Source organism: Sapajus apella, unplaced genomic scaffold (genome assembly GCF_009761245.1).
Source record: "Sapajus apella isolate SASKATOON/1434 unplaced genomic scaffold, GSC_monkey_1.0 scaffold5, whole genome shotgun sequence".
NCBI lineage: Eukaryota > Metazoa > Chordata > Mammalia > Primates > Cebidae > Sapajus > Sapajus apella.
In genome coordinates, this window is record NW_022436945.1 from 39,151,054 (window position 1) to 39,165,334 (window position 14,281).

The following is a 14,281-nucleotide window of genomic DNA, read 5'->3' on the forward strand; positions in this document are numbered from 1 at the left end:
TTGGCATCTTACTTCCAATTGAAAGAGATTTAACTCTTACGCCTCACCACCAGCAGCTTTTCAAAGTCTGCCTGAGTGGCTGCTCTAGTTCTCCTTGTGGTCGTCTTTCTCTTGCCACCTAAGGCAATGGGGCACTCAAACCCACTCAAATAAGGGGCCCAGAGGTAAGCACTGGGCTTTCTGTGAGACTTTTTCATAGTTTTAAATTTTTTCCAATTAAGCATGGCCACATATGAAATGAAAGTACAAAACAGAACTTCTTAAAAAAGCACACATAAAAGGAGGTAAAAGGGCTTCATGCAGTTTCATTAGATAAAACCCACCCTCCTCATGCCAATTCTGGCAGAGAAAACATCTTGACAAATCATGTCCTTTAGTCAAAACAAGCTGAGATCCAAACATACGGAGTAGATAGAAAAGAAATTATTTTCAGGAGACTGCGATCCAAACCACAAATTCCAGAAATGCACTTTAAAAGTGCTGCCTATTAGACACGCTAGTTTTAAATTAAATTAATGTCGTAGGGAGAGGGGTAAGGTATGTTTTGATTTATTTATTAGATCATTATCAAGCTTTCCTGTAAAGAGCTCTAGGTATTCCATGCACAAGGATTTTAGAGAAAAGGCTGTTTGAAGAATGTCAGGTTCTGCCAAAGCTGTTTCTCCCTAGTTTGCTAGAACCACCCCCTAGTGGGCTTCACACACTGCGTTTGAAGCTGACAGCTCCGTGTGGCTGACCTAAGTCTATCCTCTGGTTGAGAAGTACATCAAGTTACTTCAAACACTTTCTCCGAACTGCAGGAAGGATGATCTAGTGGGTACACTTGCTCCTCTCCCCAGCTTGTCTGGTTCCCTTTATGAGACTTGATGGAGCAGACTTGGGATAGGAAAGTTCCCCAGCTCAGTTTCTTATCAGGAAGTATTTTTAAAAAATATTATATTGTTTAAAAACATTATGGAAGAATAGCAAACAGGCCTTTCATTAACAAAGTCTTTCTGGGCTCACTTATTTTGAAACCAGCTTAGAAGCATGAAAGATTTTTCCTTCTAGACTCGAGGGAAAAGTCGTAGGATTAGCCAAATGCTGCCTTGCCTAGCTGGACCACCAATCCAGCTAGGTGGAGAGCAGATTGTATTTTCCAAAAGTGCCCATGATAGTATTTTCTGCTGCTCATGCTTTCCATCCCTTTGCAAGAGGAAGAGTGCATGTCCCCTCCCCTTGAGCCTGGGTGGGCATTTGTACTGGTCTTGACAAACAGAGTACAGTGCTGCGGAAGTGATGTTATGTAGTGTTTGAGGCTAGGTCATACAATACAATACATTGGAATCCCGGCTCTCTCCTAGGATGCCTGCCCTTGGAATGCAGCTGCCATGCTGTGAGACAGCTTGGCCACATGAAAAGGCCCACATGGAGAGAAACTGAGGCCTCTGGCTGCCAGCTGCCACTCAGCGTCTACTTTCTGACTATGTGAATGAGCCATTTTGGAAGTGAATCCTTCCCTATTGAGCTCTACCCAGACTGCAGATTCATGAGCAAAATGAATGATCAATATTATTTTAGATCAATGATTTGAGATGACTTTGCATGTAGCAATAGATAACCAGAACGGGTGGAGATGAAAGACTTCTCTGGACAACGTGATTTCAACATGAATGCATGCAAAAGCACTGCAAAGAAAGTAATTTCAACCAGTTGCAATATGATGCAAATGAAATTCTGACTCTAGCAAAGGCAAAATCCAGCTACCCTGACTTTCCTATCACAGAGGATTTGTTTGATGCAAAGAATCTTAGTGACACAGGTATTTTTCTTAACATTCACTGTCTGCAAAAATGTACCTAAATAAGATTGAGTTCTGTGAGCCGTTTCCAAGTATCTGGAATGGAGGTCTCCATTTCCCTGTAGCACTGAGGCTATCTGAGGAACAGCAGCAAACCTTTGCAGAGCAGAGCTCTTGCTCAATCCCCATGCATGCTGAAGTGCTCCTGGCCGAGTTGGGCTCCTGAGCTGCTTGGGGCTTCTGCCTCTGTGTTGGCTAGGGTCTAGCCCTGCTGGCCTCCATTCCCGTGAAACAGCTTGTCATGACACGTGTCTAGAATTTCACTGGCTCCCTGGAGTTTGCCCCAAGAAGGACAGTCTATGTCTCTCAAGACTGAGGAGCTCAACAAGTTACTCACAGTGGAGAAGAAAAAGGGGGGTCTGGAGAAATACATCACTGCCTCATAAACATGGCTTCCCACGGGCACAGCAAAAGAAGAGCACTCAGCACTCCATGTCTTTCTGATAAGAGCAAATCGATAGTGAAATATGAAATGTTTGTGTCTTCTTTGGGGGACAGCGTATCTATTCTCTTCTATTCAATTCACTTGTTCACCCAACAATTAGGCTTTGTACACCAAATGCTTGAGCACTGGCTACGTACAGGCATACAAGGGTCTTCAAGGTGGCTCTTTTCAGAAGTCAGTGTGGCAGGGATACAAACCCATCGAAATAATAACAGCAAATTCTTCTGCTAGGCACTGTTCTGAGTGCTTTATATGCATTTGTTGATTTAATTCTCATAATGGCCCCAGAAAGTAGATGCTATTAGCATCCCCATTCTATAGATGATGAAACTTAGGCATGAAGAGGTTAAGAGATGTGCCCAAGGTCACATAGCTAGTAATCGGTGGAGCTCGGGTTCTAACCCAGATAGTGTGACTCCAGATGTGTTGCCGCTACTCTCTGTCGCCTCTTGTAAACAATAAAGTAGAATGAAGTGATTGCTGTTAGTACAGCGAATGGTGGTTGGCATGATGGAGGAAAGCATGAAAGAGACAGCTGTCTATCATTTACAAAATCTAACTTAAAAAATAAAGACATGAATAGGAAAGAGTCTCAAATCTCTCTTGGTGTCACTCATCCTCTTAAGTGGCTACGCTGTGAGGACATTTCTCCTCACAATTCCTTGAATTTCTCAGTCTACAAAATAAACCCCTTTTACTTCTGTTCTGTTCTCCAGAGAAACAAAGAAGTTGGAAGAAACAGATTTGCGCACTGTCAGCGTGGAAAGGAGAAGAGAGCAACAGATTTCTTTGACAGAGGTAGAGGCAGGCTTCCCACCCTTTGTGCACATCAATGCATGGTGGGCGAGGCAACAGCAAGCGGGCTGCTGCTTCTTTGGGGTTACCTATGGATGAAACAATGACCGGCTTTGCCTTGCTTAGTGGCTGCTGGAAAGGAGGGTCAGGGCCTCCTTTGAGGGTCACTGGAGTTGAGCGATGGGGCTGCTGCCTTGCATCCCCCGTGAAACTGAGATGGAAGTTGGCTGAAAGGCAGTAGTTGGAAAGAGGAACCAGTGACTTGAAGCCGTGCTGTCTTCTGAATGAGGACTATTACAGGTCCGCCCTGACCACCTCCCAGCTTTTGGCGTAAATCTGCTGTTTGTAAGGCCTACACAGGTGCCGAGTGCTGAGGATGCAGAAAAGAGTAAGACCTGGATCAACCTCCTGATTCTCACAGAGATAGCATTCACGCTTTTGATAAGAAAACATTTAAAACATGCGTATCTATGTGTGACTGGGTTGTGTTATTTTACCTTGCTAGATGCAGTGAACTCTGCTCTAGGCTGTTCTGTTCCTTCTCGCTTAAAAAATGCTGATCAAAACCACTGAATTAATATTTCGATCCACTAATGTGCAGTGAATGAAGTTGTGCAGTTAGAGAAATGCTAGTCTGAAGAACATCAGTCTGGAGAAAAGCACTTAATATGTATAGTTACAAAACAGTGCATGAGTACAGCTACAAAAGAATGAACAAAACGTATAGAGGCTTGGAGAAGCCATGTGGGGCCTGGACAACGCTCTCCTGTGTTCTTTCTACCGCCCGCTGTGAAGGCACACACTGCACACCCCACAGGAATAACTGCTGCCTCTGTTTCCCAGCGCACCTCTCACCAGCCTCTCAATCTGCTCTCATCCCTGCAGATGGGTGGCCCTGAGCCAACACCATCACGAAACCAACTATGAGTTCAGAGACAGTGCAGGGATGGATGAGCGGCTCAGCTAGAGCCTTTCCAGCTCTAGAATTCTCCCATTTGTCAACAGCACTCTGAGCATGGAAAAGATTCCACACTGACAACTTTATTCATCAGGCTTTGCCCTTTAGTGTCTTTCTGGCTCAGCGCTGGTGGGTTCTGAGTGAGACGGGGAGGAGGAAGAAGATTCCAGAGGAAGAGAATAGGGCAGCAAGTGGCAAGCAATAAATGAGCAATACCTGTTGGTAGCTGATACAGAATGAAGATGCAAAGTGTGGAGGCCATTCAACTCCAATGCACACATTTATGCTCCTGGGGAGTGCTGCCAATGAGGCCCAGGGCCCAGTCCCAGAGAAGCAGATGACCCCTGAGGGAGCTCACTCACACTGCTGTCTCAACAACCAGCCCAGGCATAGATTTTATTCATGAGCTGGATAGACAATGGAAAGGGAGAGCATTTGTGCTAATGAGTAACCATGAAGAAAATCAGAATGAATAACATACGAGTATATGAATACTTAACTTCCAAGAAAATGCCTGGAGCCAAGAAATGTGGTTAAGAGTTAGGCTTTGGAATAAGGGCGACCTTGGGACAGATCCTGGTGTCACTATTTCCTGTGTGCTCTTAGGAAAATGCCTGAGAACAGAGGAGAGTAAGACCCAATCCCAGCTTTCTGTAGGTTCACATCTACTGTTTAATTTTTCTGGGCCTCAGTTTCCTCACTGGTAAACAGGGATAATGACAGGACCTACCTTTTAAGACTGTCATGATGATCAGTATCAGAATGAATGGAAAGACCCTGGCTGAATTGTGGTATGCACTGGTCACAGGTTGTCTGCATAACTTCGGTAGTAAGAGGTGATGAAAAACAAGACAAAGGGCGCTGGAAAATGGTTATGACCATGTTAGACCCCATCTGTATGTTGCATCCTCCGCTTCTGGAGGGCCTTAGAGTAGAGTGGTAGATACCTTCTCTTGATGGCTTCACCTTTATCTCAAAGAAGTAGCTCTTTGGGAAATTATAGTCAGTGTCTCAAAGCCCTGCTGGGTGTTCCTCTGTAAGTTCATTCCAATTTTGTTCAAACCCCAACACATATGTCAGAGGTAACTCTGCTGAGCTGTGTGGAATGGAGGAGGCCCATTTAGAAACCAAACAAAATAACCCTCCTTTGGGGTCTGGAGTGGAGAGGGCTTTGTTGCCAGCCCACCAGGATTCTCCCCACCCCCTGCAGACAGATGAGATGCCCCGGCAACTGAGAGCAGAGGCCTCACAGCTAAAGGCTGAGGAATGGATCCTGACAGCTGTCGGGAATTCCTTTTTCTTAAATCCATTGCTTGGAAACCTCCCGTTAAGATCAGTCTTAAGCTGGCAGAGCATTTTGCCAGGAGCCCTAACCCTGGGGGTTTGAAATGGAGAGAAACATGACAGCCCAGTGCTGACCCAGGGATGGTTCTAAACGTCTTCCTAGGTGGGCCTGCCTGAGGAGGATGGAGCAGGAAGAGATGTAGAAAACACTCCGCAGAATTTTAAAGGGTCATTAAAAAATAAACTCCAAAATAAACATGATCAACAACAACAACAAAAAGTGACACTCTTGATTCATGAAACAGCGACAGAAAATGCAGGTGGCTTGTCCTTACGCAACACGACTATGTTCTATATTATCCTCAGGAAGAGTTGCAAAATCCATTAGCATATTAAAGGCACTGTAATGTTGGACTACAAAGAAACAATTCAATTTGTTGTTCAAGTCAGTGTTTCTGGAACATATTTAATCAAAGACCCCTTTGGCTAAGAAACAGTTATTTCTGTGGAACATCTTTGGGCAAAGAGCAGAGTTAGGGCCTCCTATCACCTACACTGCAACTCTCAGAGTGCAGGTGGGGTACAGCCTTCATTTGTACCCTTGGCCAGACGCCCCTGTACAGGGTCCCACTGCACCACAGACACAGCAGCCTGTCTGGGAGAGGATACATTGGCAGTTGGGCCATCCTCACAACTTACTAACCAGCCTCTGAAAGTCCACACTTGCTATTTTAGTTTCTCTTCAGGGTAAGGCCACGCCTGTGAATGAAGGAAGAGGATGCTCAAGTGGAAAAGGTTGGAAAGTGTGTCTAGTCTGGAACTTTCTGTACCAACCAGCCACCATGATGGGCTACTCAGGACAGGGAGATACTGACCAACTCTGGGCCTACTGATACCAATTCAGAAGCCCCTAAACGCTTTGAAGAAGCAGACTGAACTGCTTTATTAAAAAATATAGAAGGAAAATGTACCAGCCAGGCACTGCAACAGAAGTTGATGAAAACTGGGAACAGCAGGAAGGAGACCTGCAGGTCCGTTCCAGCAGGTTTACTGCTTGGTTTAGAGTCTGATCGTCTGGCGTCTGTCCTCTGGCTTTTGGAGTGGAACAGTTTTCCTGGAATATGCATTTATGGAACTCTGAAAGGCCAGATCTCTTACGTAGATTAATTCACGGTTTCAAAGATGCTTTGATGCTGGCAAACCATTCTGTTACTTCCAAGAGTTATTACAAGTGAAATCCTGGCCTGGACTGAGAGGTCAGCCTGTAATCTTATTTAAATCTTTTCAGATTTAGAAACTCTACAGTAGGTTAAAAATAGATCACATTTGTATACTTCTTCCTCCTTTCATCCCCACTTCAAGGGCTGTGCAGTCATTCTGACCCACCCCAGACGTTAGCCAGATAACTTCTAGCGCTTGTCACCTAGGAGGTTGCCAGTTCAAAAGTCATTTCCAAATGGGTTTTGGGTGACGTCAGCCATGGGACTGAGCAGAGCCACTAAGCATTCTACATAATCAGTTCTAGAATTAGGAACAAAGCGTTGTCACTAAGACTGGTGTGTACTCTGTGGACTCATTTTAAGAGAAAACATAGGCCACAAGGAGGAGAGTTTTCAATAGTGCCGTCCCAGGGAGCTTGTGTCCTCCACCTTAGACTGCATGTCCAGACCAGAAAAAACCATAGTGCTCAGGTCAGAAGAAGCTGCATGAGGCTAACAGGTCAGGCTGCTTATAATCCAAGAATAAAAAATTGCCCTTGATTTCAGAAGAGCCAAATTACCAAACGTTATGTGTATGGTGCTGGCTAGGGTTCACTGGTGCCAGCATTTCCATGCCCAGCAAAGAGAACATTACTACACTCAGGAGTACCTCTTCATGGTTACCTTACCTTCATGAACATGCTGAATCCAGTTTTAAGGAGATCGGTGAGGCCTGAAGACATGTGTTCAATGTCAGCAGAATCCGGCCTCTCGGGATGAAATATCTCCTCCACTACTTGCTTCAACAATGGCTTATAAGATGCCTGGAAGAACAAAATACTGAGTAAAGGGGTTGTTTGGTTTGTTTGGTTTGTTTGGAGAAAGGAAAGCTTTACAATAAAGAAAGCAAAACAAGTTTATTTTGATACTGAACAGTGGCTATGGGGTGTGTGTGTGTGTGTGTGTGTGTGTGTGTGTGTGTGTGTGTGTATGTGTCACATAAAGACAATATAACAACACTGGGTTTTTAAATAAACTTTCACTCCAATGCTGTAGCTTGCTTTTCTGCTTCTCATGTTCCCTTCTACAAGCAGATATATCTTAGTAGAGCTACAATCATAGTATGACTAATTCTCTATTTAAAATGACAATTTTATGCATGAGGTATACTGAGAAACAAAGTACTGTCTGGTACAGACATGAAGATGCTCTCCAGCTTTTCCTGAACATTCCCAGAATTATGCTCTCCTCTGCTAGGAACGCCAATGTTACTTACAATGTGCTGTCGATAACCAAGCTTAAAGCAATCCCTCCTCCTTCTACAGAGCTCAACTCCCAAGCACGACTTGGCCAGGAAAAGAAGCTAAGATGGCATAAAGGAATCTGAGCGAGGCCAGAAAGTAGACTACACAGTACCATAAGAATTTCAGTAGAATTAGGGAGATGTTAATTTGCAGCAGCTTCTAAAGTTTGATAAATGCTGCTAAATGCTTTCCTTTTCTGTGACCTAAGTAACTGATCCATGTTTATGTTCTATTGGGAGGAAGCTGCTTTATTGATCCAGTACTTTCTGAGCTGTTTTTCTTCACCCCCTTCCTTAGTTTTTGCTACCAAGTTCTTCCTGTTTTCTTTTCCCACTTGGTGGACCACCTTCCTCCCAATCTTCTAGTCAGATATGCCACGAATTAAGGTCTGGGCAATAAGATGTAAATAGAAGGGTAACGTGAGACTTTCAGAAGTCTCCTTTTTAAAATGGAAGGATATACTTTTATCCTTTCCTTTGCTCTGCTGCCTGGAATGTAGAAGTGATACCTGGAGCTCCTATAGCCATCTTGGAAGACAGGACATTCCTTAGAGATGGTAAAGCAGGGAGCTGGAGAAACCTTGGTCATGATGACTTGTAGAGCCAGTATAACCATAACATGGACAGGCTAAATTAGTACCTACTTTACATGACACTGTAAAATCCTGTATGTTTAAGCCACTATTTTTCAGATCTCTGTTACTTGCAACTGAATGAAATTCTGATAAGAAAGCATGAAGGGAACATAAAGATATAAAAGGACATTTCCTCCTTCCAGAAGCTTACAGTTATTTATTTTGTCTATTAAACCTCATTATATAAAATAACTTTAAGCAGAATCACAGAGAAATACACATAGGCTGTCATATTTGAGAGAGAAGAAAATATACCCCTGATATGGTCTGGCTGTGTCCCTACCCAAATCTCATCTTGAATTATAACTCCCATAATCCCCACATGTAGCAGGAGGCACCTGGTGGGACGTAATTTAGTCATGGGGGCGGTTACACTCATGCTATTCTCATGATAGTGGGTGAGTTCTCATGTGATTCAGTGGTTTTACAAGGGGCTTTCCCCACTTTTGCTCAGCACTTCTTGATGCCTCTGTGAAGAAGAGCATGTTTGCTTCCCTTCTGCCATGATTGTAAGTTTCCTGAGGCCTCCCCATCCCAGTAGAACTGTGAGTCCATTGAACCTCATTTCTTTATGAATTACCCAGTCTCGGGAATGTCTTTATTAGCAGCATGAGAACAGACTAATGCAACCCCTTAACCCATAAAAAATAAAAAGATTGTCATTCTCCATAAGATGTACTGTACAAAAAGGAAGAGTAGTGATTCTGAAAAAGAGCTCATACACAGCACAAAGGTGGCTTTGTAATTAAGCTAAAACACTATACTCTGCACCTCCTTTGTGCAAGGCACAGTGTACCTGGGGTGACAGGATTTGTTCCAAGGCTCCAGAGGCCCCAGTGTAGACTGGGAGACAGGGAAAAGCAGGAGATAGAGGGATTGGGGAAAGTAGGAACACGAGGATCTCTCTCTCTTCCCCTTGCTCCACTTTGACTAAATTTGGGGGAATGAAACATCCAAGAGAAAATGGTGAGCTGGGTTCCCCTTGGGGGTGGTGAGCAGAGATTTAGAAGTGCTGTTCTCGTAACCTCTTCATTCTTGAGACTTTGTGATTGCTCTGTGCTACATTGGGAATGTTGGAAATCTTTTTTGTTTTTTATTTTCTTAAGGTATGTAGGTGAACATGTATTTAGCAGGAGAAAAGAAACTATGATTTAAAATACAGAAAAGTAACAGCAAACACATCACATAATCCAGAAAAATAACAAATGTTTTTATTAACTGCCTGACATCCTCTTTAATATTCATTTCTTACATTTTTTGGTTACATTCTCTCTGATTATCTTTTCATATAACTCCAATTGTGAAATGACATTTTCTATGAAAATGTGATAGTTCTTAAGCTATTGTCTCTCAGCTCCAAACCGTCTCTTCTAGACTCAGTTCTGTGATGCTGGGCTGGGTCTCTGAAAACCACTTTTGTGCTTTGCCAGCTAGGTCTGTTAGACTCTGCCAATAGGGGGCACTAGAGGGAGACTGGAAGACAGGAAGAACAGGCTTCACCTGTATATTTGCAAGTCCTGCCAACATCACCCTGGCAATGGCCTCTCACCACTTGAAGCTGCCCTTCCTCTGGACTTTTAAGTCATTGGATTTAATAAATTACCTTTTTTTTTTCCCCCAAGCTCAAAGTGGCATTTTATTTAGTAAATAATCAGTATGCATAATTCTGTAATAGTAACAGAAGCTGATTAAGTCTACAAACAAAACAAAACACAACAAATCTTGAACACTGGCAAACACAGGTACAGATATTAACGGAAAAGATGAGATAATGAACATTGTAAAAATGTACTCTAGAATAATACTTTCTGTTAAAACAGTGCAGTAGAGGATGAGAGGGACTCTCTGGTTTAATATTTTATCTAAAAGTGTTAAGATTTTTAAAACATATATAAAATGAGAAAAAAAAGGAGAGGGGCAAGAATCAGGGGCTAGAAAGGCAGAAAAAAATTCCCTTTCTTGTTTAGGCTTTTCAGAGCTTTTTTCTTTATCTATTTTTAATTATAACCAATAGCATAGTAAATGATGTAAATATTAATTTAAAGAGAAGTTGATAGGTTTTCCTACTTGAATGAGAATAAGGGAAAAAAACCCTCTAAATTTTCTACTGAAAGAACTAAGTACGGAACAACTGGATAACATTGTGTATTTAAAGAGCACAATTTGGTATAGACTTTCTCAAGCACGAAAGAGTACTTGTGCCTTCTTAATGAAAAAAATTTCCAGTTAAGGTTTTAATGAGGAGAACTTTTGATTCCTGTCTCTTAGCCATTTAGTTTGGAACATTTTGTGCCCTAAATCATGTCACTGAAATCTGATTAGAAGAACTACTTGGCAATGGCCTCTTAGATGGAAACCCTCTGACTTTCGTGAAATTTTCTACTCAGCCAGGAATAACTCACTTCTCAGCAAAGGACCCTGTAGAAGGTGGTGATAGCGGAGACAGATGTGGGTTCTCTAGTACCCTACTCAAAGATTTTCTTGCATGCCTGGAAGGGCCAGAGGAGAGATTAGCCATACAGTTTGTCTCCATATTAAGAGCGTAAATCATTGTAATTTAATTTTCCTGATCAAACACTCTCTGCCAGTTCACCTTTTTGGGAGGTTGGCAGAGGAATTAAAAACTCAGAAAAATTTGTTCTTTTCTTTTCTTGCTGGTCATTTATTTATTGCTTATATCACATCCAACGTGAGTTGGCAATAGGAGATCTGTGCCCTGCCTAATCATTCAGAGACCCTGGTTCCTGCTATACCAGGGGTCCCAACCTCCAGGCATGGACCACTAATGGTTTGAGGCCTGTTAGGAACTGGGCCACACAGCAGGTGAGCAGCCAGTGAATGAGAGAAGCTTCCTCTGTGTTTACCTTTGCTTCCCATCACTTGCATTACTGCCTGAGCTCCGCCTCCTGTCAGAGCAGTGGTGTCATTAGATTCTCCTAGGAGCACGAACCCTATCGTGAACTGCGCATGCAAGGGTTCTAGGTTGCACGCTCCTTATGAAAATCTAATGTCTGATGATCTGTCACTGTCTCCCATCTTCCCTAAACAATGTCTAGCTATAGGAAAACAAGCTCATCTCTCCCACTGATTCTATATCATGGTGAGTCGTATAATTATTTCATTATACATTACAATGTAATAATAGAAATACAGTGCACAATAAATGCAATGTGCTTGAATAATCCTGAAACCAAACCCCCCACCCCCAACTCTGCACCACCTGCTCTGTGGAAAAATTGCCTTCCACGAAACAGGTCCCTGGTGACAAGAAGCTTGGGCACCGCTGTGCTATACCATTCACTAGAGCATCAGAGTCCTGCACTGAAGACTTTGCATCTCACCAGCAGATGATGAATGAGAGACAGTATGAAGGATTTCCAAGGGATTTTATGGGTCCAGCCCTAAAGTGATATGTATCACATCCACCACAGTTCATTGGCCAGAGCTAGTCACAGTTCCGCAAGGGAAGATGTCATCTAATTGTTTGCCCCAGAGGAAAAGGTGATGGAGTTTTGGGAATACACAGCATGGCCTCTGCCATAGACACACTGTTAAGTTTTGATTGAAACATTAATGTAAATATTTCCTTAACAACTAGCAAGCTGCAGGTTGTGGGCAAAGGATTATTAGAGCTTTTTCCCTTCTGCATAAGAATTTAACCTTTGGTTAACTTTTTATCTCTGTTCCCCTGGAAACTCGATAAAGGAAGAATGTCAAACTATGCAGCCAGGCAAGATTGCTTATGACAAAAATGATCCCTGGTTGGTAAATTGCATTAAACTGGAAGAACTATAAATACTTGATAGGAAGCCAGAGCTTTGGGCTTCTCTGAGTACGATGACTCTTGAATAGTAATTGGACATGTCCCTTGGAGGAATGCTGGAAGCCATGTCTGTGGAGTTCTTACAGAGAAATTAGCTCCTATAGGAAATGAGGTTTTAAAGCTAGGGGACTTGTATACTCATCCCATATGAATCTAGTTCTCTCACTCTTGAGCTGTCACCTTGAAACCAATCCAAATAGCTCCTCAATAGCTGTGTGAACCGCTTCATGCTTCATGGGTGGTCACAAGGACTGCTCCATGGAAGAAAAATGCCTGATGCTCCCCTCATGGGGAGCTACATTCCTGTCTTGGGCACACTTGTGTCAAGTGGGAGCCAGGACCACAGAGTTGACTTACTTGTTAGGTACAGAACATACAGTGCCTTGGGCCCATTCCTTTTGAGGGCCCATGGAAATGCATTTTTTTTTTCCCAGAAGAAAAAATATTTTAAGGTGAAAGTGATGTTTTGATATGTAATATTAATGTATTTATTTTTACACCAATGCAATCGTACCATGTACTTTTTACTATTTTTTATTTTTACAAAAAAGAAGGGGCCCATGAAGGTCATATTGTGACCCTGTATGAGGGCCTCATGAGGCTGGCCTGATAGCTTGGTAGAGCTGAAAGATACCCCCTGATGGCTGATACGTGAGGAATAGTTGAAGTTTCAAAAAATAAATCTTATATCCGAAATTCTCCTTTTTTTCTCTTTCTTTAAATGGCAAGTATCTCTTCCAGAACAAACTGAGCTTCAAAAAATACCACATTTAAGTAAAATATGATAACGAAAATACATGGGTCATTGTCTCTGGTTACTCTTTTGGGGTGAACATACTGTGTGGTGGGTCTGGAAGATTCTTTTGTTGACTTGGATGCCAGCTCTTGAGGAAAAGCAGTGAGAACAACAGCAGTTCCTGACATGATATATAATATGTCAGACACAATCTGGAGAAACCAGCGTAAGTACATTTTCTTGAATTTGGTGCACCTTAAAGATGACCTAGGATAGCAGTTTCCAAGAAAACACAATTGTGACCACAGTCACATCTCTGTCAGCTGGGGCTGCTGACTTTGTGTTTGCTGGTTGCTGTTGGGGTAGCTCAGTTCTGCTAGTAAAGATGCTTGCTTCTCCCTTTTCTGCAAAATTGACTCTAAACAACCAACTTGTCAGAAAACCCAGGCTTACTGGGAGGGTTTTCATTTTGTTTCAATCCAAGACAGCACAGAAAAACATCTGTTCTAAATTGTTCATGGCTTTGACCAATCTATGGCTCATTTATTTTTATTTTTTGCTACACGATGACTATTTTTTCTCCTTTCATCTTCTTAAAGGAAACAATTTATCTGTAGACTTAAAAATGGTTCATTTGTCTATCTATTCATCTATCCATTCATGCTTCAATCCAGAAGCCGATTAGTTTAAAAAAAATTGCGTATAGCCCCTTCAACTTCAATATGAGGAAGGCGAAGGCCAAACTCATGAACACATTTATAGCCAATAAGAAGCACGCTCAGGACAGAGCCAAGTTTTGTGGCCCTCGGCTTAGTCCTACCCCATGCTGATTCCTTCGGAAAGGATGCTGGCAGTTTTGTTAGAGAGAATCAGGAGGAGGACTAGAACTTAGCACTTGGCAAACAACAAGTGGAGGCCAGGGCTGGAAATTGTTGATAAAAGAGGCCAGGCCTAAAGCCTGTTCAGAGAGCCATGTTTCACTGGCACAAGATGAATCAAGCCTCCTTGGGTACTGTGCTCAACACGCTAGAGGCACAAAGTACAGTACGCATCTGTGGAAGGTTTTCTCCAGCTCAGCCCTGCTCTTTGAGACCATGCCAAAGCAAGTCATACAAGAGCCACATAGTATTTTGTCTGAAAGATCCACATAAGCTCCCTGCCCTGAGACATCTGCTTAATATCCTCTTCGTGTCCCAGCTGAGGGATGGCATCACATCACACACTGTGGCATTTAGGAGGGAGATTAAGCCTGTCCTTAAACTG

The 14,281-nt window shown here is 42.8% G+C and overlaps 1 protein-coding gene across 2 annotated transcripts in view; it reads right to left on the minus strand.

Annotated features, from left to right (window-relative positions):
• SCFD2 (sec1 family domain containing 2) overlaps positions 1-14,281 on the minus strand; it is a 430,823-nt gene that overhangs the window by 21,010 nt on the left and 395,532 nt on the right. For both annotated transcript variants that reach the window (XM_032274167.1, XM_032274166.1), the window contains exon 7: positions 7,211-7,345. In XM_032274167.1, coding sequence (XP_032130058.1) covers positions 7,211-7,345 — 135 coding nt within the window. The remainder of the gene's footprint in view (positions 1-7,210; positions 7,346-14,281) is intronic.